At 35.4% G+C, this 27,184-nt stretch overlaps 1 protein-coding gene across 1 annotated transcript in view; it reads left to right on the top strand.

Annotated features, from left to right (window-relative positions):
* The window catches only part of LOC124158656 (protein SCAI), a 35,143-nt gene extending 13,206 nt beyond the window's left edge, over positions 1 to 21,937 (top strand). The window contains exons 10-15 of the mRNA XM_046533865.1: positions 5,014 to 5,100; positions 5,199 to 5,289; positions 9,390 to 9,544; positions 10,587 to 10,757; positions 11,829 to 11,929; positions 15,887 to 21,937. Coding sequence (XP_046389821.1) covers positions 5,014 to 5,100; positions 5,199 to 5,289; positions 9,390 to 9,544; positions 10,587 to 10,757; positions 11,829 to 11,929; positions 15,887 to 16,042 — 761 coding nt within the window. The 3' untranslated portion in view covers positions 16,043 to 21,937. The remainder of the gene's footprint in view (positions 1 to 5,013; positions 5,101 to 5,198; positions 5,290 to 9,389; positions 9,545 to 10,586; positions 10,758 to 11,828; positions 11,930 to 15,886) is intronic.
* The last annotated feature ends 5,247 nt before the right edge of the window (positions 21,938 to 27,184 follow it).

Here is a 27,184-nt window from a genome sequence, read left to right as displayed (position 1 = left end):
GCTATTGTTCAAATGGTATTTATTGATAGATTTTTTCAGTTCACTCTGCTAGTTTTTAAGACTTAGCCTTCTTTAAGTTTTTTTCATTAGGTTTTTTTTTAGGGATGGTGTGTTGGAATAGTAGAATCACCGAATACTTTGAATAATAAGTTTTTTTACACTATTCGATGTTTGTTGACTCAAAGTTATTATTTGAATTTCAAACACCGCACAGATTGCTGTAACATAGACAATAAAGCCTTGACTCTAGGATGCCATTTATCCGTGGTTTATAATTTATGGACAATTCTATGATAGTCTGTGAGTTGCAAACATATAGATTTGTTGGGGCTCACTTGTGGCTTGGGTTTTTTGGGCTTCAAAAAACTGATTGGGGAATGCCCTTCATAGCTTCTCCCCTTCTCCCTGATGAGATATCTGCAAAGCCCTTCTCTTGGACACCACTGTTGCAGCTGCCTCTCTCTCAAACACATGTTAGAGAGAGCACATGTTTGAGAGAGCACATGTTTGAGAGAACACATGTTTGAGAGAAATGGTGGCACCTCCTTCTACCTCTTCCTTCAGAAAGGTAATTAGGTTGAAGATTATTTCTCTCGCTTGACTATGAATGGCCTTTCCCCCGAGTTTGGATGTTTTAGTATCCATGAGAATGATATGGAGTGGATATGAAGGAGCAGTGATATGAGTAAATATCTGAAAAAATGAAAAAAGGTTAATTAAAATACTAATGAATGAATGCATTGTTGAAAAATGATTAGACCTCAAAAGGACAATTTCTTGTAGAAAAGAAAATGAATATTGCATGGCGAAGAGTTCTGAAAAGAACTGTATTGAGTTTTATTGTCACTAGCATTGCAAACTCACCAAAATTCGCAAGGCAGAGGCACTTAAGAGGCACTCAAGATCTAACCTTAAAACTGGGGAAGAACTTCTGGCCCCGCAAGCTTAGCTATTAGATGAAGTTAAAAGGCAGGCAGTAGTGTGTCATCCTGTACTGATTGTGGGAGTGTTAGGAATTAGGAAGGGATTACCATTAAAGCTCTACACAAAAAAACCTTCCGCTCCCTTTCACAAGCATTTTGAGTTTTGTGGCCCTAACCCCAGAATTGCCCACTGTGCAGTGATACGATCTTTTGATGGGGCTATAGCTTCAAATTAGAGGTACAATACAGAGACAGCTTGCAGGTTAATGTGCAGATGTACACCTTGCTGCATTTTTACAATAATATTTGTATTTAACACTTTCGCTGCGGCGGACGCACCGGTGCGTCTTGCGCAAACTATTATGCTGAGCGGAGGACGCACCCGTGCGTCCTGCTTCGACCCGTTTTCAAATGCCCATAGAATCAGCCGAGAACGTCTTGGGCGCTCCAAATTACCTCTCGCTGCTCTATTACATTCCGTACTATTCAGTATTGGCCGTCGTTTCTAGGAATCACCTTTCATTATTTAGGTAAATACCTTTTCATCTTTTTTCTATTTTTTCGTAATTTTTATGATATTTTAATTTTTCTGACCTAAATTGTCTCGGAACCGGAGATAAATGGGTCTCGTATGCATTATAAACTCTTCTAAATATTATTTATGTCCAATAAAGTTTTATTTTCAGTTTATCCGAATATGTGGAAATGTGTAGACATATCCGAAGATTGCAAAAATATGTGAACACATGGGTTTGGACAATTGTCATGGCTGCTTCTTTTGTACATAAAAGATATTACGTTTAGCTATGATAAATCCTTTGAAAAAGTTATACGCGTGATCGAGCCAGGTTCGATGCCAGAATTTTCTATACATGTCCCTTTATCGTGCATAACGTGGAAAAAGTTAGCTCTAAGAAATTATCACCATAAGGCATATCGAGGGACATTATGTAATCCCATTCGATAATAATGAATTATAATCCATTGCACTCTTCTTTTATTCTTCCATATAGCCTATTGATTACGTAAACATGCCGTAATGTTGCCGAATTTTGCTGAAATATAATGAAAAATTTTGTTGAACATTCAATCACTTGTTCCGCAAAACCCCGAAACACAATATTATAAACAAGTGTCTCGTTATATTACGGTTCAATCGCAAAGGCTATGTACTTTGTTAAACTGACAGATAGGTATATAATTACCACTCTGCGTATACATTACACACGGAACTGAAATCGACCACCATTTCAAGATTAAATATTTTACACAGGATCCATTTGCATTGACCTTGAGAATGAAATTCAATGCCGGTAGGACGGAAATGTAACACCGGGAATTCCAAGACGATCACGATAATGTGTGAAATAAAAGGGTAATATTTCGTCTCATTTCATGCGGATATCGTTTCGTATGGCCTATAAAAACAAAGTCGTCGAGGCATTCCTTTCACTCTCATCCCTCCACGCCCTCTAGCCGAAATATCATTGCAAGTACGACGCTGCCACAGGAAAGTACTAGGTGCTCGGGGCCTTCGGAATAGATTGATATGCTCGATTTTCGGAGATATCTATCCTCTGAAGTGTCATCGGAGGTGTCACCGGTTATCTGAATATCTTGATTTTTTCCCATTACATTAGATGGCTGAGGAGCCAGTGGCATCAACGTCTGGTTCAGCGGGAACGCGATGAAAAAAGAGATGAATATCCTTAGAGAATTTTGAAGAAAAAGACTAATTAAGAGTTTATGGATATTTTTGATGAGGAGATGGACAGCAAGGAAGATAATGCATCCAAGGAAGGAATTCCAGAGTAGTCGTCCAAAGAGAGTCAGGAAGAAAACGCCCATGCTTCTTCATCAAAACTGTTCCGAAAGCACTCAAATAACTTCGATTTATGGTACAAAGATGAACTCCAAGTAACAGATATCCCTTTTACTGGCACCTCAGGACAAAAATTAAATGTTCCCAGCGGGAATCCTTACGACTTAAGACTCATTGCCAATGATGTTTTTTGAGTTGCAACAGAAACGAATATCAATGCTGAATATGTGGTTCGAAATAATACTTCTCCAAATTCGAATATTGTCTTGGAATAAGTCTTGAGTCGAAGATAATTGGAAACTTTTTTGACCTTCTATTTCCGATGGGTTTTATTTCTCTTAGTAGATTATAATATTATTGGAAAAAATCTGAAATATATTATCTCCCTGTTTTTTCCATATACATGTCTCGAGATAGCTTTTGCAAATATTGCGCGCTATGCACTAAGATAGAAATGTGGTTGAATGCGAACACTTACCCAGTGATCCATTTTACAATATACGACCCTTGCATGATACATTCTATGCAAGTATGAGTGAATTGTACTACGTGGAAAGGGCTGTGAGTCTAGACGAATCCATGGTTCTATGGAGTTGACGTTATCCACAGTTACTATTAAAACAAGTCATTCCTTACAAACGTCACAAATATGAAATAAAATTGTACATGATCACTGAACCACGCGGTTTAGATTTGGATTGCTTGATATATTGTGGCACCGAGTGTAAAAAAGTGGGAGGAGCATGGAACGCAGAGAAAGTCACTCATAAATTGTTGGCAAATTTAAAAAATAAGGGGCACGCTGTGTACAGGGATAACTTTTACGACAGCGTGAACCTTTTCCAATGTCTGCAAAAACATGCTGTACAGAGAAAACATACTTTACAGTCATTCTGATAATGAAGAGATGTGAAGATGAATTCCTCCGAGTATGGACACGATTTTGCGGGCAGGCGGGGAATGGTTTCAACTAAGCCCAGTATGGTGGACGATTACAATAAACATTTTGGAGGCAAAGACACGACCGATCAATTGTTGTCATATTATCTTTACGAAACAAAAACTCGCCGTTGGTACCTAAAGTTGAGAATATACTTAATTCAGATAATAATGATTCATTCTTTCATTCTATACCAAAGATTTAGTGGGAAACGTGTACATTTGTTAGAATACCGCGATGAATTAATAAACTATACTATAAACATTGCTAAAAGTCCAAACTGAGGTAATGCCTTCAATGAGTTCCCCTAAACATGGTCACTCACCACATAATTTGGAAATGAAAAGAAAAGGAAGAAAGAAGTGCCGAGTATGAGCCAAAAATAGAGTGAGGAAATATGTCAGCACTTACGATCCAGGTTGCCCGTAAAACGCGGTTTTATGCTTTAGGATATTTTCTAACATCTTATATTTATTGCTGACTTAAATAGCGCTCTTCATTCTAGTGTTTTTTTCGGGATGATTCTTGAAAGTTATCCCAAAACTATGAGTAAATTATGAGTTCGTAATTATTTTACGAGAAAATTATATTTTCATTAAAAAAATTATCATTTTCGAATACTCTAAATTTTCAAAACATCTATTTATTTGCAAAATCAGTCGAATAATAAGAACGTTAGATGAGAATTAAGGGAGATAAAAATATTTGTGTAGCGGGTTGCATAACGCATGTGACACGGGTTGCATAGCTTTGGCAATGCTGTGAGCGGCAGACGCACCGGTGCGTCCTTCGTTTTATTTGTTTAAAACAATCATAGGATTTTTATTATTATTTTTTACGGTATCCATAGAGACATATCTACTTGGTTATGCAGAAAAACCACTGCCGCTCACAGCGATATTTTTCATCAAAATGGCCAGCAGCGAAAGTGTTAACTGCTTTGTCATTGATATAAAGTAAGGGAAATTAAAGAAATGTACTGAAAATCAGTGTACAAAAAGGCGAAAACCAGGGAAATGGAAAATCGGTATGAACCCTGTTGGAGCACTGACTCACTGAATTGAAATGGGCTCCATGAAGACATTGAGCCATTGATGGTGTAGTTCAATCCATCTAAAGGCAGCCAGTAAAACCCATTGCTACTTGAAATTGCAGGTCTACCCTGTGAACAGTACATGGTTGTAACAGAACATCTGAAAGCAACCAAATTTATTCTATAATATATTTCATTTTCTCTTCCCAAAATAATGATAAATATGTAATATTGAAAAGGTTATGTCAAATCTATTTGCATAAAATATTTTCAATTTATATCTCTGCTTTTGTAGGTTTCAAGGAATTACCACCAAATGGTGCTCTATTACTCTACCTTTCTGCTGATGGCTGCTTTTCTTCAACCAAACATCCTGAAGATGGTAAGTGATTACTCAAACTTCAAGTGAAACTTCAATGATTGAAGGATCACATTGTGATGGTATTAATTGTATCGTATAATCTGTCTGTTTGTTGACAGTGGGTTATGATTTGGGTGGTGTTGTAACAAGCAGCAAGAGGGAATTGGATCATTCGAATAAAAAAAGTTGTCAGCTGAAAGAAATGAATTGGTGAGCTAAGTCTGCATTTTGTTAGTATGAAAATCCATAGGGCATGCATAGTCGTGTATGCTTTTTGGCTGTGATATTGTATATGTTGCATTAAATGGATAGCTATGTCCATAATCTGTACATAGTTTTTGTTCGTATGTATTGATTTGGTTCCCTACACGTAATTTATGCTACACATCAATTATAATAATCCCGCATTTTCATTATTTTTGCTGAAAATTATTTTAATGCTCATAGTATTTTAGCATTGGTCATTCAGCCTGATTCTAGTTGTAATATAGTTTTTATCAGCAATTAGTTTGCCATTGGGTGTTGACATAGCCGTTATTTTTTATGACTTTTTATGTAATTCAAGAGAACTCACCAGACCAAGTAAACCACTTTTTTATTGGTTATATGCACCTGGATTATATTTTTTTCCTCTCTTGTTATCTTAAACTTTGCTGCATGATCAATTGTGAAATATGGATAATTGAGGAACTTACCAATTCTTTTAAAAAATAATGGTAATTGAGAATGACAAATCTTGCACAATGGGAAGAATCTGAGGGCTAGGTAACACTTCGTTCTCAAGATAAAAATTCTCTAAGTTGTCTAATTTCCAACAGTGTGAAAAATGGTCTTTGAAAGGGGGTGGGTGACTCTGATGTCACACCTGTCATTTGGAGGGCTCCCAGGCTGTTTCGTTGCTACACCCCCTGTGGCAAGTTTGCTTTGCCACTCCAGGCAATTTCAACGGAAAACTGAGGCAGGACTGCTATTCTAAGACCAAATTATCATGTGATTGCTTTAATGCTTAGATACACACTCCAAATCTTATTAAATTTACAGATTCTACTTCATTGAATGATGGCATAATGGACAAAACAATGTCCGTGTCTAATTTCAGTCTATTTATTTAAACACAACTGGGTTCAATGCTAGGAGGCCAACCTTCCTTGAGAAGTTGCTCCCTGAATAATGATGTGCAAACTTTGAAATCATTCATGTGTTAATGAAATAGTGTGGAATAAAAACACACTGCATTATTTCCCTCTTCTAAGACACTATAATCCCTATGCCTGCAGTTCCAATTCCCTATCAGTTATGGAACCTGTGGAAGCTAAAGTTTCTTGTGGAGCTCTGTCTATTTTAATATTAAAGCAACTCTAGTTTGAAAGCTTAATTCTTAGCTACAAATAATTGCTTGAAGGCAACACTAGAATCAATAAAAAAAACTTTTACTTTACTCTGGATAGGTGAAATCAAATACATATACTCTTGGAAATTTACCCAATTTCTTTGCGTCAAGATTGAAAAAAAGGCCTGTTTTTGGCACAAGAGTTGATTTATCAGTAGGGCACAGTGCCTGGCAAGAAGGAACCTCATTAAAATTACCTAAATGATTTATAAATCTTACGGGGTAGATAAAGGGAATGATTTCTTGTGGTTTTAATTTTAACCTAATTTACAGAAAGAACATTAAAAGATGTTTTTGTGCCATGACAATAATGTTTGGAAAAAGATATAGGACCCACATTAAATTGTTTCTCAGGGGATAAACTGGAGATAATCAAGGCCTATTGTGGGCCAGCAAACTTCTGTAGAGGAAATTTATCCTTCCTTATTTGTATAAAATTTGCCCATGCAACAATAGGTCTACTCAGTGGTTATACTGTCATACATTGGATCTATTATATGCAGTTATAAATTCTGAAATCAAATACAATGCAGCATCTATCACCCCTCATCTTAAATTTCTGGATGAAGGTGAATCTACATTGAATTTCCTTACATGGTAAGTGAATTAAATTTGTACTTTCCTTTATAATTGTCCCGATCGATTTCAACAGCTTTTTATCATTTTCAATAAGTTTGCTCTCCTTATTGAAAATGATGCTTAGTCGTTGACGCAGGGCAGTCGTATAGCTGTGTGGAAGGTACAAAGTTGTGTCATTTACCATGTTGAATTCTTAGACTCCCAATCCGTTAGATTATCCATTTGTCATTCCCTTAACGCCTGCCTCCACCCCCTATCCTATCTCCCCCACTGCATTTTCCTACTCCCCCTTCCATACCTTGTAAACCCTCCCTTACCTACTCTCTTCATCCTCTCTTCCTACTGGTTTTTCTATTCTCTATAGCTGTCAGTGGCTCTATTGAAATCCACAAAATTGCTACATTTTGCTTGGAAGAAAGGTTTTGCTGCATTTTGCCCGTACAATTTTTTTTTCTACCTGAGGAAATAATCTTCAATGCATTCAACTCAACACTCCTCAGTTCTCATCCATACTCGTATGAATTCATTTTGACACCATTTTGATTTTCTCCGCCTCTCCCTCTCATCTGTCCTAAATTCATCCTTCACTCCATTATCAGGGGAGATGAACAATGCTGTGATCAGTTAGGCATAGTTCTCCACTTAATTCTCTTAATCGCTAGTATTTTCATTTTGATGTCATATTCCTTTTCTCTTTCTTTTTTTAATGACTTGTTCTACATAATCATACTAGGCCTTTCTTTGATGTTATTGATATTCACTTCCCTGTTGGTTGTGTTCATCAGAACATAATGTGTCATCTTGTGGCTGATTCGTTTGTCCAGTTGTCTCCTCGGTATTCTTTCATGACTTCTCCTACCCTTATCAGCAACCTACCATTATTCACTCTGTTGATCAACTTGGTATTTACATTCTTAGAAAGTATTGCATTTGATATGCAAATACCTACGTAACTGCTTTCACTGCCATGTCATTGTTAAATCACAGTATACTTTTTTTCATTATTGAAGCCACCACTAAGATTTAATCGATGGCTTTCTCAATTTCAACATTGAAAATGAAGGCAGACTGGGTACAACTTTGCGTCATTGTTTTCCATATTCTTTCTTTGTCACTGTTGAATCCGGATTTAATTGCTTATACTTGATAGTTATAAAGACTGAGGAAAATTTTATTTGTAAAGCACGCCAATATTTTTAAGAACTCCAACCATTGAATTCCAATCCATTCTTTTTATTATCTTGACACCTTGTTTGATTTTCTGAAGGAATCTTTTGATTGTCAATGAGGAATGGCCATTTTGATTTTCACTCTTTAAATTTTTTTGAATTGTTTCCTCAGTCTGGTTTGATGGTTAAAAATTGGTTTTATCTCTTAATTTAAACGATTTTATCTTCTTTCCCTCTATTATCACCATATTATGCATATTTTTCCACTTTGTTTAATCAAGCAGTTGGCTTTATTGTATTTGTAGAATTCTCCATGCACTAAATCTTATGTCCTCGATGTCTACGAAGCATTCATTCTCACTATACAAGTTTTTTTCCTGTCTGAAAGTGACATGCTCTTGATTGACAATCCTGGAATGTTATTGTGTACTTGAGGTTGATGTTCTTCTCTAGTCAGATTTCTCTCTTGAAGGCATGGTGCAGTGCCAAGTTTGCATCTTACATTTGATAATTGTGAATCGAACATGAAATGAAGATAAATTTTTGATTACTTTCGATGGATTTTATTTCCCTTTATGCTATTTGGTAAGTTGTATGAATAGTGCATACATATGTATGTATTAATATTTTGTTGTAGCGATAATCTGTTGCAACAGTTTGTGATTTCATTATTATTATTATTATTTTGTGATTTTTGTTGAGTAGCAACAAAAATATTTTTGTTGACCGATTTATTTGCATTTTTACTGACAGGAATTTTTCCGTCTTGACCTCTTGTTCTAGTGGTTTTCATTTTATGTTTTTAATTCTCAGGGAAATACTTGTTACCTTTGTGTTGTCTTTATAATAAGGAATTAGTTTTTTAGCCTGTTTTCATATTCTTGATGTTTTATTTTTTTTTAGTACTCATTGTTCCACAAACCTTGTAGTTTAGAACTCACCTTCATTTAAATTTTTAATTATGTGCATATGCTCGTGATATTTTTTTAAAATTTACTTTCCAGTACATAATTATTTATCTTGCATGATTTATCATACATTACACTTTTCCCATCAGGTTGCATGTGATATATATTGCCATTAAGACCTTTTTCAAAATTTTGGTGGGAATTTGTATTTTTCATTTCATTTTAATGAGGAATTCTGTATCATGTATCTGAATAATCTTTCAGCTTGTATCCTGGGGATCTCTATGCATTCACAAGGAAGCCGTTTTTCTTCATTGTGGACTCAGATAATAGCTTTGTGTTCCAGCACATTCCTCGTTATTTTGGGCAACCACTTATCATTCTTATGTCTCCTCAAGATACTCCACCTGCATTTCAAGGTAATTTTCTCTTTTCACTAAAATTATTGAAATTATAATCTTGCAGATTTAATTGATAAATTTCTTTTTTACTCATAACCTACTGTTGTAAATGGGCAATGGAATTTGGGATGTTGTAATGTTCAATACCACCAGTAATATAATGATGACTTTTCGTTGGCCATGTTTCTTTTTTGGTACACTTACGGCTTAATCCAGGTACAGCTTAAAAACTATAAAATTCATGCTTTGTGATTAGAACATTTTCTTTCCTCTCAAAAATGTGAAATTGTGATTCTTATATATTTTTGTGTGTTTTTGAAATGGCCTGGAGCTTAAAGGCTTTTGTACATTTTTATAAGTTTTGGACACTGACTGTGGCATCTACAGCTTAAAGAGTATCGAATTCATACTTGGTGATTAGAACATTTTCTATCCCTCAAAAATGTGAAATTAAGATTCTTATGTCTTTTTGTGTGTTTTTGAAATGGCAATGATCTTAAAGGCTTTTATACGTTTTTATAAGTTTTGGGCACTGACAGTGGCATCTACCAAAATTTTTATTGCTACATGGATATCTTGCCTTTGGGCACTTTCCCTCACCATAAGGATAGCTAAGGGTTTAACTCCACCAGACCAGCCCTCGTGGCATGGGGTGCCTCCTGCACAGGGTGTCTCTTCTGCACTGGCTGGCGGCTAAAATAGTGATCTCCCGCAGCCCAAGGGTTAAAATTTATATGATGCTCCATGTGAATTATTCCTAACATTAAAAAATGACTCTCTGTAATTTGAATTTTTGGTTTTATGGCATAGAATTTTTCTCTTACATCTGAATTAAATTTGTACAAAGTGTATTTAATTTTCTTATGATAGAATTTCATTTATAATTATTTGAATTACATCATATGGAAGTCTTCTTCAACAGGATAAAAATAAGAATGAGTCGATGAGAATATTGAAGTAATAGGATTTTTTTGTGTTACTGGGGTTAATCAAATCGAGGATAACCACTGAATTTACTTCATTAAAACACATTATATCTTTATAATTTTTCTAATTTCAGACCACCAGCATAATGGAAGCCTTTTCACATTATTTCTCCATAGTCCTTTGACAGCCTTTTGTTTTATTTGCAACATAATGAATGTACCAATCCATCATTGGGAAAGGTGTCAGTCTTTCATAGATCGATTTGTGACTGAAGCTAGTCGACTCTTCACGAGATGCAGAATTGGTAAGCTCTTACTTCTATTTTTGATACTTTGAAAATATGAGGAGTAATTTTGAATGTCTTTTTTTTTAATGCCATGCCATTTTGGCTGACAAAAAGCTATGTTACATTCTTATGCATTTCTTATAATTTAGGACAGATTGATTCCACTACTTGACTGACTCTGGTTCAGTTCTTGTTAGAGAATCTATATTGATAGCAAACTATGTATCAATTGCAAAAGGCTTTTGATACATGGCGAAACAATATCAGTAGTGAAAAATTCAATTAATCAAACATGATGCATTATGTGTTTGTCTTAGCTCTTGATATTCAGATGATGGCGTTTAATTGAAATCTCATACCTGCCATATTTCCTTTCACGTGCGAATCTTTTATTTTTATTTAAAGTGTGTGAATAAGGTATAATATCAGGCTTTACTCAAAAGCCTTTGTTCTCAGTGAGTGAAAAATGTTGAAATTGCCTTGTGTACAAATTATCTCCGTACTGATTCTTTTTGGCTTTGTTCCAAATCCAGTTCTACGCTCAAGAGAAGGTGGAATTAAGATTGGTGAAGCCAAACCAACCTTGCCCTATTTTTTATTTTGCCAAGGGAATAATAAAAAATAGGGGGCCACAGATGCCTCATTGACTAAGCCCATGATGGTGCTTGTAATTTGTTGGTTTTGATCAATTGTTTTGTGTCAGTACATGAAAGTAATTAGAAATGGAATGGTCTGTCTCATTCTGAGTTGCCCTTATGGTAGAATTTATTTTGTAAAAAGGAATATATTGTCACATACACATTTGACTGTAGCCCATATTGGATTATTATAAATAATGCTTTGTAGGAGTAGATCAGTATTTCGTCTTTAAATTACAAAAACCAATGCTGATTTCATATTATGACTAGCCAATTCAGGTTTGGATTTCCAACTTTTTAACATAATATGAAAATATATATGTGTATATATTATATATATGTTTATATATATATTATATATATATGTGTATATAAAATATATATGTTTAACATAATATGGTCGAATTGTGATGAATATATGTTTAATGTATTTCAAAATTGTTTCTTACAGAGCCAGGATTCCTACAGTTCTTTGGCGATGATTTCCTACGTCTCTTAATTTTGCGCTATGTTTTCTGTGATGTGGTGCTCCATCTTCATCGGTCATTTAAGGTACATTTGTTTATTTCTGTTTTTTAAATTGTCATTGAACATGCTAAGTTTATTTACTTCTACATTTTTAATTTTCAAAATGTGTTAGCAAAGTAAAGTTTGTCAAACAGTGCATTCTAAAAAATGTACTTTGTAAATGTAAATATATTTTTTAATGTGAAAAGTATGAAAAGAGTTTATCATATGATGATGTGACAGTACATAATTTTTAAACGAACCACAGTGTTTCAGGAACCAAAGGATACAGTGTAGAAGAACCTTCGTGATATATCAGTCATACGATGTTAACCCGATGCTAACGATGTGAAACCTCAGTTATATGATGACCTCACTTATACCCCAATCTTTTTTTGGTCCCATGAATAACCCCATATGAACCCATGTATTTCCAACTTCTGTTAAGAAACTTTTCACTTGTATGACGACTTTGGTTACAAAACGTATTTTTCCAGTCTCATGGCATAAAATACCTCACTTATATGACGTGACAGAGAACTGTTCTCTAAGAAGATTGCGGTAGACGTGCCGATTTTAGTCACACGAGCGGACATATTGTGTGCACATTACACAGAGAGATACCAATAAATAATGAGAAGTTATAATAATTAGCGATGCTGTTTATTTGATATTAATTGTCATTATAGTAGATGATCATTAATCCAGAGTTATGAACTAGGAAATATCTATCTCTAGCAGAAAATTTTTGCCAATGCTATGTTTTCTGTCGCTCCAGCGAAATATTGCCGAAATGAGCCGTTGAACATCCTCCTGTACCAAAATGTTGGCTACCAAGGTCATTCAAAAAAGATAATCGTATATCTAGTATGCATGTATGTCGATGATGATTCAATATGATGGTAAAATCAGCATGCATTGTCTCATTCCGCGGGCTAACCCCACATCAGCGCAGTAAAGGAGACTGAAAAAAATCAATACCTTGAGCTACCTTTACTTTTGTTGTTTTGACAAATATTTAAGTTTTATGCAAAGTATAAGAAGGTTTTACAGGCGGTCCCCGACTTTCGTACACAATGCGTTCCTGAAAACTTGTACGAAAGTCGAACCATTGACTTCCATACTAATTAGGGGTTACGTTCCAAAAGAGCGGAATATACGTACTAAAACCTTTTTTTCGCGGATTTTACGTCAATGGAATTAATTTTAATAATACGTCAATAAAACTCATCAAATCATCTAATTTCAGTCAAAAATACGCTGAAAATGCAAATAAAAGTTTAAAAAAACAAGAACTCCGTTGGCTATCGAGTGAAACTTCCTCTTGGCATTTAAGTTGACATTCCACTTATTACGTCCACTATAAATAAAAAGACATATCAAGAAGCATAACAATTTGTAGTTGTCGAACCCGCACTCTGGATACCTTTTAATTTTTACACCAAAATTCGACATTCGGCAGGTGAAATTCGTGATCGCGTTTATTTCACAGGTTATTCAAAAAAGACAAAAGACAACGGAATTCGGCTGATATTTCGTGCAATATCGTTTCTGAAGGTGTACATGAATTAAACAGCACTCAAACGAAAAAAAACACAATTAAAAAGACGATCTTACTAGTTTTATTGAAAGCTATTTGATGATGTCTAGTCAACTTCTTTTGAAAAATATCTTCAATGAAGGCTTTCTTATTCTCTCGATAAAGGAGCTTATTGCGGGCAGTCTCTCTCCCAAATAAATCACCTAGATTAGAGTCTACTACCGACAATTCCCTTCATTATATACGTTCGTTTTGTTCGCATATGCTGCCATTAGAAACAATTGAATGTTGGGATGCGCTATAAACATCGCGGGAATTTAAAAAAAATTACAGACCAACGTCCGAAAGTCCGAATTTAGCGTACGAAAGTCAAGTAAAAGGTGTCAATTTTGAACGTACGAAAGTGCGAATTGTACGAAAGTCGAGTGTACGAAAGTCGAGGACCGCCTGTATTTAAATTGATAAATGCGTATACCAGACAATGCCATCCTATGATATAAAAAAAGTTACAAATATGGTTCAGCAATTTTCGGCAATGCGGATGGCCCCACTTGGGGGGGGGGGACATGCACCCCCCATATCTATTCGCCAGTGCATCTGTGGGACGAATGGAGCCAGGGAAAAGCTGCTTACTCAGTGTGACGATCATAATTGACTCAACTTGTATCTCAGTGGATTGGTGCATGGTTAGACCTTGAACAGCTATTACCTTAACTCTGCTTAGTGGGAAGCTTTAATTTTTAACAGAACGAAAGCTAAACACTCAAATTCAAGACATGAACATGAAAACAGTTCCTTTTGTCTCAGGAATGGCTGAGCACCATTAGATCAAATTTAATATTAAAATTTTCAAGTATTATTATCAGAAATTGGAAAGCAAAACATTACATGAGGATAAATCATGCGGTTTGTGTGTCGAAGGTCCCGGTGCTGCATTCGTGGAAGGATGCCGATATAGAAGCACTGCCCGGTAGATTCAATCTACTCTAGCTAAAATTTCATCTGAATATTCTTTTTTAATCAGCAGACATTCAAGGAGGGGAGATTTTTCTAGGCTCTTAAGCTGTTTTTGGTCATTCATCATTCGCGGTTGTAACAGCAGTTGTGCAGTTAGTTAAATTGCTCATTTCAAAAAGTGATGTAAACACCGGAAATATCTTAATTTCGTGATATCCCAGTTATGTGTGTTCTGCATTATCTATTGAATGATATTTTGAGGAGGAAACCCACTGCTGAGGTCATTTATGCCATGAGGTAAGACTAAGGAGGGAAGGGTTGACTGAAACCCTGTGTTGGCACTAGCCAGTTCCCATCTGCTTAACATCCCATCTGCCCAACAGAGTGACTAGAAGTGCCCTTCACACAACACTCAAGCAGGGACAACTTCTCTAAGTTTCTGCCACTACTAGGAATTGAACCCCTGCCCACAGGGTGTAAAGCCTTCCTGATGCATTAGTGTAATTTTTCTCCCGAACAATAGGGTTAATTTAGATGGCTTACCTTGGGTGCCTCATTTCTTCAATCTCCAGTCTTGGTTTGTCTACAAGTGATAAAATGAATCGCCTGAAAACTGGTGTTAAAGAGTCAAATTTTTTCGAAAATCGGCTTCTCTGCAAACATTCAGTATCACCATTCTAAAATTTCTCCTGTGTAACAGCCCTTTGGCTTGGTGCCAGAAATGCTAACAGTTCAACCAAGAGGTTTAACCATGGGAAACATAGTTCAGGAATGCTAAGTTGTGTTTTTCTTAAGGTAACATGTCATCTGTGGTGTTGCTTGCAAGTAAATAAGATTATTAGGCTTCATTTTCTTACCTCCAAATGAGTAATTGCATCCTAAAAACAAGACCTGGTGGATAAGAGATTCACGCTCCTTTACCATGAAACCTCTCATATGAAACTTCCTCACTTATGAAACAGTTTTTGGTTCTGCGCGTAAAGTTTCATAAGTGAGGCTCTAGTGTATAAAATTGCATCAGCTCCCCATGTTTGAATTAGGTTATTGCATAGCTAATTAAAATAAAAACTTTGTTTTATTCCACCAGTTCATTTTTAGATACGACTTGTTTTGATGCAGTGGGGTCTTCCTTGGATACCTTTGGATGACGCCCGTGCATTGAAACTAGTCGCATTTAAAAATAAATTGGTGAAACACAACAAAAGTTTTCCATTTCGTTGACGATAAAATGAACTTCCACAAAGTTGAGCCTGAGGCGATAGAGATAATCAGTTTATACAATTTATTTATGCTGACTTGTGGAAATACAGACTCAATCCAGAAGTTGCTCCGAAATACATGCCCAGCAACATTGCTTTCTTGAAACAATTCCTGGAACGCATAAATCTTCAGCGTAGTTTGGTGGGGCAATAACATTTAGTTTTGCCGTTTCATGTGAATATAGTGTAGATTTTTTAAATCATTTTGTAATCTTGTGATGATCATTTTTCATCGATTGTTCACAGGGTCGACAATATTGGCCGAGGTGTCAGCCACCTTTACCAGATCTTGACCTCTTAGAGCACCCAGCCTTACAGCATCTCGTTCTAGACCTTGCTCTCCATCTTGAGGTAAGAGGACACTTTTCGTCTCCTGACCATCCTGGAGATGTATTGGACTGATTGCTGGCTCTTGGAGGAGGTTCAGTGGATGTTAGAACACCAGACCTCATCCTGATAGAACTTCCAGCGGCTTCCATCTCACCACCAGTGGGCAAAGCTCACTCCTGTAGATCTGCCATAACAGCTGATGCACGTTCAATGCCTCATTGGTCGTTGGATACTAAACAGTGGGTGAAGCATGCAGATTTACAGAAAGCAGTGCCATTTCGGGAAGTCTCGGCTGAAATGCTTAGTCAAGGTGCACAATGCTTGCATCAGGCCTTGGATGCATCTTGTGAAGCTAGGCCGCATTTCCTTGAGATGTCTTTTGCATTGTTCTTGTGGCTCAGTTGGTGCTGTATGTGTTTGTTGGAAGGGTTGCAGGAAGTTTGGGATTGGGGGGACAGATTGTGGCTAAGTGGGTGTCATTTGTGTACGTGTGTTTTTATCATTTCAAAGTGGGTGAAAGTGTATGTCTTTGTTGTTGGATTTGGCAGGTAAATTTGTGTAGCAAATACTAGGGGTTTGGCATAGCCTCCATTCTCTGTTATATTTGCCTGAGCTTGTACAACAGTAGAAATTTCTGGATTAATATTTCTTTTATGGGAACTACGGTATATATATACACTTCCCAAACCTCAAAAAAGAATATATTACCAGTGTTTGATAGAAGTTATGGGGCATGCATTAACCAGTGAGTAAATTTCAGTATAAATGCCTCTTGGGACAGGTCGCAGTGGGCAGTCTGGGCTTTGCTTCTAATTGTATCATCATTATGGAATGGGTCAATCAGGCAACCTGGCATAGTGTTAAAAGCAAAAATATTAAATAAACTATTCCAAGAAGTCTGCATTTGGCATGGAGGGTCTTTTGCCTTATGAGGGCACTTGGCTGTCCAATGGTGCTATGTGTGGCTGCTCGCATATGATCTCAAAACAGTGTAGTGGTGGAATTTGCCAGTTCCGCCAGGCTGAAGCCGGACGTAGATGTGTGGTGTAACTGTACCAGGCTTGAATGTTGATGACCCGTTGCTGTGCATGGGAGAAGATGAAGGCATTTTAATATCTTTTAAGTGGCCGAGTATGACATGAAAGGCTTTATGATACTGAGTGTTCAGTTTTTGGGAACAATACAATGTTCTATGTGAATTTTGTGATACTCATCTTCCATGACAGACTATGTTTCCTTTATTCTTTTTTTAGGTGAGACCTATGTGCCCAAATTACATGTTGTAATTGTGATGTACTCACATTGCTTTGGAACATGTTTCTCTGTTATGAAACTTCAGGGAATTATCGTTATTGTAAATAGAGTATCAACTGTTCGAAAATCATGAGGTAGTAATTTGGTGGGTGTATCAGCATTCCAGTTTAGTTTGGTGAACAGACTTTGTTAAATGTTAGCTTTTTTGTTTGAGATTTATTTCCATTACATGGAGTGTTTTATTTAACTCGATTTGAGATTTTATTTAGCAATGTACACCTTTTAGTTTTTATTTACCACCTGTTGTATTATTATTTATTTTGTTGAAATTTTATTTTATTCCTGAAGAGAAAACTGGTTTAAAGCAGTAGTAATTTTATAATTTTTAAATAAATGGCTGTTGAAAAGACTATTTTTTGCGTACCTATGTAAAAGAGTAATTTATATGAGACTCAAGATTTTCTAAATACCATATGATTCTTTTATTGGAAGGAATGCTCCTAAATATCATTACTTCTTTGAATCATAACTGTTGCTTGCAAATATCAATAAAAATATTCACACAATTTTATAATATAACATTGTTATCAAAAGCAACTATGATTAGTTCATTATTTGAGATTTCAGCATACATTTTCCACTAGTCATTGAAAATATGCTATTGACGTAGATTTTTGTTTTAGTTATTTTTGTTAACAAGCTGCTGGATAGCATATACATAGCTGTTTATTTTATCTATATTTTTATTTGATTGTTTCGAGTTCCTTTGATGTGTTTCTGAGGAGCACACAGACCTATTGTGCATTAGCCTTTTTGGCTAGAGTATATAAATGCCAGACATAGGTATTCAAGTTTAGCCATTTAAATCTTAATGTAAGTTTTGATATTATGTGAATAAGAAGTATAGAATGAATTGATATCTTTTTGGTGATAATGTGTTTATTCAAACATGGTGATTAATTTAGAATTGGAAGCAGGAAAGACTTACCTTTCACATTTAGTCAACAGTCCAACTGCTGCTATTTCAGTGACACTTTTCTAAAAATGAAGTTTTAGTCCCTAAGAAGTTGAAGGTGGTGATTATGTCATTAGCTAAGGCAATAGTTTGGTCTAGTTTTGCAAAATCAAATGAGACTTTGGTTTCATCTGTACTTATCATTGTTGAAGAATCACTTTGATATTAATCATGTTTCATCCTGAACTGTTGGAAGTTTTTAAGAAAAATGGCAATGGCTTATCAAGAGTTTTCTTAAGCCATTAACTTTGAGAATGTCTAGTACAATTATTTCTCCAACCTTGGTTAGGCAGATGTTTTTGGATATTCTTTTACTGTTGCTAAAGGAAGTATATTAAGGGAAGGTACTAATTCTGATTAAATTTTAACGTAAGCCCATATAATACCTTTTCTAGATCCATGTTGATGTTATCAAATGGATTTTAGAAGCAACAATGTTATCTATTTGGGTATTTGTAATCAAACATAAGCTATACTTCATAAATATGATCCTCCAAGCTTTTTGGCAAAATAATGAGGAATTATTGTTTTAAAGACATTCATTGTTATAGTGAAAATTTTCATGTTCCATCCTGTTGACTGTTTAAGGGATGTATGGTTTTTTTACTTCTCTCCCACAGTCACCAGTATGGATAGGTGAAAGCAGCAGTCTTAACCCTAACTTTTGATCCATTCAGCATGTGGATATGGATTTACTTTTAACTTAACTAGAAACTTGCTGCAGCTGCATTATCTACGGTAATGGTGTGTTGTGTGTACTTCATTGGGTATATATCTATAACAAAGGAGTGAATATTAGTGTCAATTGGTTGAGATATCCATATTTATGTTAGTATCGTAGAATATTATTGAATTGTGACTCATTGTAAATATTTGAAAATTAAGTGTTTCAGTGTTATGCACGTAATTGTACTATTACTTTCCAACGTAATGGTTCAAGTGTAATGGTGCTCATACTATTAATATTGCTTGACAGTTATTTGAGGATAGAAGTTTTATAAACTTAACATATTTTTATTTTGGGGAAAACCTTAATGATACTTAGCATTCATTCTAATCATAATTGTGTTTCTTGTGACTACAATGTTTAAATATGATCTTATGGAGTGACCTATGTGGCATAATATTAATATTTTGATAGTGGATAGCCAATGATATATATTCCTCCTTTAGTATGGTATTCTTTCTAAAAAGTACACCAGCATAATTTTTACAGACTATAACTCCAGCAGCTAATTTTCTATCGTTTTGGAGAAAAATGAGCTGCTAGTTATACTTGCAACAACAAAAATGTTATTAGGCTGTCGTATAAATATGGCCTGATGAGTACCTTTAAAATAATATGCTGTTGAAATATGCAGGTGGCCATCCTATTGTGGAGAGCATTAATTTAATGGAACTTAAATGACTCCATTTTTCCATGTTTTTACGTGCAAATCCTCAATTAGCCTTGCTAAAGAATGTGTGAAGTAACTAAATTACATTATTATGTCAGTCACTATTGGTTTTTGCATTTTTATCGAATGAAATGCATGGCTATATGGTAATTACTTCATTGAATTGAGTCATGTACTTTGATGATTTAATGTTGGGAACATTTTTGTCACTGTTACACTATTTTCTGTATTTATCATTGCACCTGTGAAATAGTTTTTTTGTGTGATAGGTTCATGGTAAAGACTTTGCCATTGTAAAAGCAATAAACTTTCTTGGGAATATATTAGATCTAGAGAACAAATGAAAAAAGATGCCCTCATTTTAGATGACATTTTTGAAAATTTGAAGAGTAGATTTATCTTAGTTCTCAAAGTTTGTGTTTTGTTTCACCTCTGAACCTAAAGAAATCCTTTATAGTGCCAGTTGATCAACTATCTGGAATCCAATGACTTCCATGACCTCAAAAGTGGGATATTGATGCTAGTGTTCCATTCTTTTTGTGGACAATGATTGCATCTCATGAAGGTAGAAAATGCTCCTTATAAAATTTCTGTGAAACATAGGCTCTTGCTCCTGGTTAAATGTATTTCCCAATTTTTGTTTCTTTTCTATGGTTGGCATGTCCATTATTGTGGAAGTTTATGATGAGAGTATTTTGAAAATCCTTGCATAGGAATGGAATAGACGTAGGGGGTTTAATGACTGCTAAGAGTTTATGGTCCTCGTGACGTTTTTCTCAAAGCCACATGGAGAGAGTAACTATCACATATAAATATATAAATAAATAAATATATATATACATACATTCATATATATTCTATAATGTGTTATTTTCAAAAAGTATGTGCATGTACCCGAAACTGTTAGTGATCTTATGCTATTCATATGATAAAAATTTAATTTCACCAGGTTTCCATATCTCTAATGTCCAACTGAGTGACTAGTATTGCATTGAATTATCTTCTGGCAGTTTTAAATGAGGGTTTATTGACCCATGTTCTACATATTGCAATAGATTTTTGTGCTGTTATTTTTCTTGGAGTATTTGAGACGGTTTTGAATAAAATGGTTCATCTTTCCAGAGGTAATTCAGATTAATTTTTCACGTTGCATAATTTATGGGGACCATTTAAACAAGTTAAGGGGAGTGAGTAAATTATTATTTGACTTGAAGGAGTAGAATGATGTAATGGCTACATGGAAAGGATTTGTATGATTTTTATTTTCACAGCTGTGTAGAAAAATTTTTTATTTCAAAAATTTTCTGTATGTGGTAGCATTTTGCTATTAGTGACGGCTGTATGAAAAGAAATAATTTTTATGTTGGTGCTTGAAATGGTAATAATGGAGAATTTTTGAACAAAGTGGGGTTTAAAAGATATAAAATTGCTATAATGATGAAAGATTATCACCAAATATATCAAGTGTATTTCCCAGTGCTCCTGAATTGTGACATTCGTAATGTAAGATTTCTTGTTTGCAAAATGTATGGAACATCAAGTTATGAATGTAAATACATTGATGCACTGTTAAGTTCAACCAGTAAAGGTCATTATTATTTCCTTTTTCATTCAGGTGCAACATCCATTCTTGAATTGAGCATTTGTTTCGCAGTGGCATGCAGGTTTTATTTCAGCTCCTTAGCAGACATTTCAGAAGAAAATATTTTACATATCGAATTATTTCCAACATTTCTTTCTCTGAAAACTTAATATTCATTTCTGCAGGTGAGATTTACGATCTTGTTGTATAGATTAACCTCATAAAATTAGCTGAACTTCTTCTGCATGCCTCTGTGTACCACTGATGGAATATGTGGTGCATGCCTTCAACTTAATAATTCATCATTACATTAATGGAATGTTATTCCTCTCTCACTTGTCTCACTGCCAAATGCATATTCTTTGGATTATTCGATCATGAATCATTGCTTGAATCCAATTTTGTTTTGTGTGCATCAGTTCTCCTACAATATGGACATTATAACCTTATTAAGATGGCTCAAAATTATAGTAGTTTGTGTTTTTTAAGGGTAATATCACCATAAATATTTCAAGCTGTATGAGTTAATCATGCTTGTTTAAAATATATATGCTCTCATATGAATTTAAACATCCAACAATTTATGTATGCATGATAAAACTTATGGACAACATATTTTCGGTGATAGTTGCCTATCAACTAATGTTTTGTTATGATATGATATGAAGTGCTTAGTGTTGTATGTATAATAAAAATTCATTCTTTTGATGCATTTTAAACTCTTGTTTGTTATTTTTTTGTAGAATGTATTGGAAAATATTATACCTTTTCAAAAATTCTTTATCCTATTTATTGACCACAAAGTAGTTTTTTTGGAGAAATATAAAAAAATCAATTTAGGACTTCTCCTCTGGCTCTGCACCAGGTTATTGGTTTCATTTCTGCCTGAATATTATGCTATTCTGTTAAATATTATTCTGCAGGAAAAACTTTAATCTTACATAAATTTTAATTTCTGTGTTGAGCTGCAGTGTTTGGACTCTAGCTTTAGTAAAGGATATGTTCTGTCTTTTGAGGAGTGTTAGCTTATCACTGGAACTGTGGACCTTGTTTGATCATAATCTCTGCAATTCAGTTATGGCTTATGCTGATGTTGAAAGGAATAGATGCCACATTTAATGTTACTAATTGACCTTATGTTAAGTCAGTTAAGAGTTTGTTAAGACGGCATTTTTCAAATTTCACAGTCATCATTTTTGTGAACTAGAGAACTGTTTCTTATGTATTCCAACTGGTAACATGTGATGTATCTGTTTGATACCACGTATTGATATTTGTTTCATAAGTTGTCCCTTGAAGTGTCTTCCTGCTGTTTTGCTGTCTGAGAATCATCTCATTGGTCTGTGAGTTGTATGTTGAGTTCAAAAACTCCCTTCCAGGCATTTTAGAGATGATAACCTTCTTTTCTGGTTCTTCATATTGCGTCTCAAATAATATTGAATTTTTTAGTGATCGTCGTGGTCTTAGTAAGTGGATTTAGTTACCAGGTTTAGATACCACTCAGCTTCAGCCAGAGAGTTGAATTGGTTATTCTTTATTAATTTTGTATGAGGCAATTCAAGGCTCTTCCAGTCTGCCTGAGAGTCAGTCTGACTGTGACATAAGGCAATAGGGGATTACATCTATACATGAGGGGATTGTGTCACCTTTGATGTCATATTCTTGACTGTTCTTTTTTTGTGGTCCTTAGAAGAAACTTGTCCCTAGAGCTGCATCTGAGGAGGATATCATTTCCAAAACACCTCAAAGAGAATTAAAAAAAAAGAACTCACCGTATTAGGCGATGAAGTGATCATTATCAAACTGTTAATCGGAGTTTAGGCACATGCTTGGATGGCCTTCGTTAGCTTTAGCAAAAATATGGCAATTAAGATTCGTTATGGTTGTAGTGAATAGATTTTCATTTAAATTGCCCATTTCCGTTCTTATTTTTATTAATTAGAGAGATTCAAGTTTGAGTCTATTTTCATCACATCCATTATCGCAGATGAATTAATTTTGGGTACAGAGTATAATGAATATGATTGCTAAAGAAATAAGTAATAAAACAATTATAGCCAACACTAAAAGTAATTTGTAGGATTTTATTATTATTACAACCTGAAACAGTTCGACTCAATGAAATATTCTTGCAGTACTTCACCTTCTCTACTTTTTTCAGTTTCTAATAGATAGACTTCCGAAGGGATTTTTATTACATCACTGCACATTTGAGTGGTTCAAGTTAAATGCCATGTTTTTTTCTCCTTGATACCCATGTTATGTTTATCCTGGATTGCAGCTAGCTGCATGTACTTCGAAATTATTCAATAATCATTATCCTCGCTAAAATGTGCATGTATGAAAAAGTCCTTGCATTGTACCATTCTGTTAACTCTTTGCACCATATGATCCTTACGCACTCAGTGTTATGTATCAATTTACCTGTAATTCATAGGTACTGAAAAATTTGTACATATTCCCATTATGTACCAAGCTCCAGTAACCGTTGATAATAATTGACTGTTTATTAGAATGATTAAGTAGCCAGAAAAATGTTTTATACTTGTTAATTTAACATTTACTTGTTCCTCGTGTTTTTAAAACTAATTTAGAGTATTCCATTACGGTAAGTAATGCATATATATTTTTTTAAGTATTTGTGCATAATTTAGTCTCTGTTATTAGGTTTGGAGCTTCTATCTATATTTGTGCACACACTTCACGCATTTCAAGCTAGGTGTGCTAAAATAGGCTAGACTGGCTGGTATTAAAGAGAATATGTAATTGGTATTTCCATTTTTGCGGCATCATTTTCCTTTGTGAGGAAGATGATGACAATGACTTAGCCATGCCTAGTCTTCTTATGAGGTGAAAAACAAAACATCAGGCGTGTGAAACTGAAAATGAATTGGGGTAAACTTCCACATAGGTGAAACTCCTGGTGGATCCATAATTTGAAGGATATAGCTTCAGATGTCACTTATGTACTTTCTGAATCAGCATTTGATAATTCCCTCACAAATACAGTTTTAATTTAATGCTATAGCATGTGGCTATCTAAGATGAATAAATCCTAGTGACTGCAACTGTATTTTCTTAGTACATGCTTCAAAAAATTGTCTTGAGTGCTACCGTACAAAACATTCATTTTGATGATTTTTAAAATTTTATTCAGAATGTAATGCAAAATACAAGAGGAAGCTGGTGAAAGATAATTCCCATCTGTCCAGTTTTATGGGAATTTTTTAAAGTTTGGAAAACTGTTTTGGTGTCAGAAATAAGGGAAAAGCTTTAGCAAAATCATAACTAGTAATGCATATGGGTTTTCAGTGCCTGTAGAATACTTGGAAAGCTTTTCAGTACAATGAGGGGGAAGACACTTTTGATAGGTTCATACATGTATTAGGAAGGATATTTCACTTTTGATGTACAGAAGTTTCCTATTTCTCGATATGCTGAAGGTTTTGACTGTAACCACAGAAATTTTGAGATAAATGATTTAACTGTAAACAGAAGTTTTGACCTCTTAATTTTGACATAAGCAAAATTTGGTATAATAAAAATTACATTCTCATGGATTTTTTTATTAATTTTTATTTAAATTGCAGAGAGAGTCAATTTTTAATTTCCGTCATACTTTTAAAAAAGTTTTACTACTTAACATCCATTTTTGCAAATTGTTGCTGAGTTTCTCTCCACTCTCTCCTCATTGTGCTAATGATCGGGGCACGTGCCCCCCCAGACACTTAAAAAATAGACAAGATTTTTAATATGGTCCCATCTTCATTAATTTAGTTTTGTTTTGTGTTACGGAGTATTATGAAGAGTATATTTTGTACTGTAATTGTTGTTTGCTGTTCTTAATCTCAAATATCAGAAGACCGTTTGCCTATCAGACCTATAAAAAAATCCAAGATCAGCCCTTGCCTTTGTGGTACCTTCAGAGAGGCTTCTTGCTGTCTCTAATGGAGGTAATAAGAGTCTTGACATCGATTGAGGGTTCAGGTGCATAATTATAATCCTCTACACAGGATACAGTAGTTCTGTAGGGTGGTTTGGTGCATTACAGCAACTCAAGCAGGGATGCTGACTTACAAAAAATATTGGGGGGGCCCAAACTGGAGATTTTGCACCGGGAAATTTTTAAGTTGTGAGTTTAAGTTTTTTAAGCATTTTAGAAGAGTCATATGATCGACCAATGATCCCATAGGGAACATTACCAAACTAAGCACAAGCTGTATAATTTTGCTAAAATCACCCATGTCAGTCACGCCATCTGTCCACTACGAGCACCCGAGCAAAAGAGGCCTTGCGTACTCCGAGACATGTCAGGGTGGAGGGGAGGGATTTTGCCAAGGAGTGGAGGGGTAAAAAGGGCGATGTTCAATCAGCTGCGAATCTGCCCTAAAGTGCCTCTGCCAAACGTGTCTGTCATCCCAGCTGGGAAGGAGGGGGGAACAGCGTGCAGGCCGGAATTTTCCCCTCAATCTTCTGGGTCAGAGACATCACTGGGAAATTCATTGGAATTCATGGAGGGGAGAGACATTAGGGTGAGGTGTTGGAGGTAGAGAGAATTGTGATAGGACTTAGGTAGTACTTCTCACTCCAAACTGCATACTTGTGCCTCAGCACCCATTTCCCCTTGATTACCAAGGAGTAGGTATTCCTCCGCCATACTACCTATAAAAGTCTTGCTCTCCAGGTATGGCTGGTTCGAACCGTTGGTTTCGGAGGCTGATTTCTGGAGGCAGAATTTCCGGAGGCAGAGTTTCGGAGACAAGAGTTTCCGAGACTTAAAGAGTCTCTGAGCCTTTGAGTAAAAGGGCCTTTGCGCGAAAATCCTTCGCACGAAAAACCTTGTTCTGTTCTGCGGATAAGTTCGGAGGAATTCAGAGGAATTTCTGGGTGGGGTACCAGAAATTTTGGGGGGGGTACACTAAAAAATGCCACATCTCCATGATAAATTATTAATTAGATAATAAACTTATTTTTAAAACCATTTTCTTTTCAAATTTATGTGGTTATTTAGTTATAATTTTTCAAGTTTATTGAAATTCTTGCTCATTGAGGGCTATTAACTTAATATATATATGTATATATACAAATAAATTCACAGGTAAGGAAAGAAAGGGATAGGAACAGGTAATAGAAAAAGGACGAGAACAACGGTGCTGTGGTAGATGGAAAAAAGCCAGAAATCAGAGGGTAAAAATGCAGCCTGACTGGGACTCGAACCCAGAACCTCCTGGTTGCCGGCCAGGTGCTCTACCAGTTGCGCTACCAGGATACTTAGATTTACCATGATTTCGGCGGGGGTTTATACACAGTAAACTCCCTTTGCTTTGGCCCACAAGAGTAACCAATAGATGGCACTGGGGCAGTTCACCACTCACCAACAGAAGGAATGGACGAGGACACAAGGATGAAAGGAAAGGTACACACTCACACGATAGCAGGAAAGAGACAGGAACATGCGTTTCGGGGCACGCAGAGCCCAAGTGAAATAAGCCAATATGGCCGATACACTACTTCATTCATTCACACGATGCCTTAAGCGCAAATATACAAATAAATTCACAGGTAAGGAAAGAAAGGGATAGGAACAGGTAATAGAAAAAGGACGAGGACAACGGTGCTGTGGTGGATGGAAAAAATATTACCTGTTCCTATCCCTTTCTTTCCTTACCTGTGAATTTATTTGTATGTTTGCGCTTAAGGCGTCATGTGAATGAATGAAGTAGTATATATATATATTTATAAGTGCAATAAAAATATTAATGATTCCTAACACTCATTATTAATGCACTAGGAATGCTTAATTTCTCAAATTTATTAGAAACATTTAGAGGTGTACAATTTTGACACTTGTATGTAATTGTGCGTTTTCGTGTCATTGGCATTCCGGGGTATGGAAGAGGACAGAGGCACCGTGTTAGGGACAAATCTAGCAAACCTTGGTCACTTATGAAATTATTCGATCTTAA

The sequence above is a fragment of the Ischnura elegans genome, chromosome 5 (genome assembly GCF_921293095.1).
Source record: "Ischnura elegans chromosome 5, ioIscEleg1.1, whole genome shotgun sequence".
NCBI lineage: Eukaryota > Metazoa > Arthropoda > Insecta > Odonata > Coenagrionidae > Ischnura > Ischnura elegans.
This window is presented reverse-complemented; position numbering and strand designations above follow the sequence as displayed.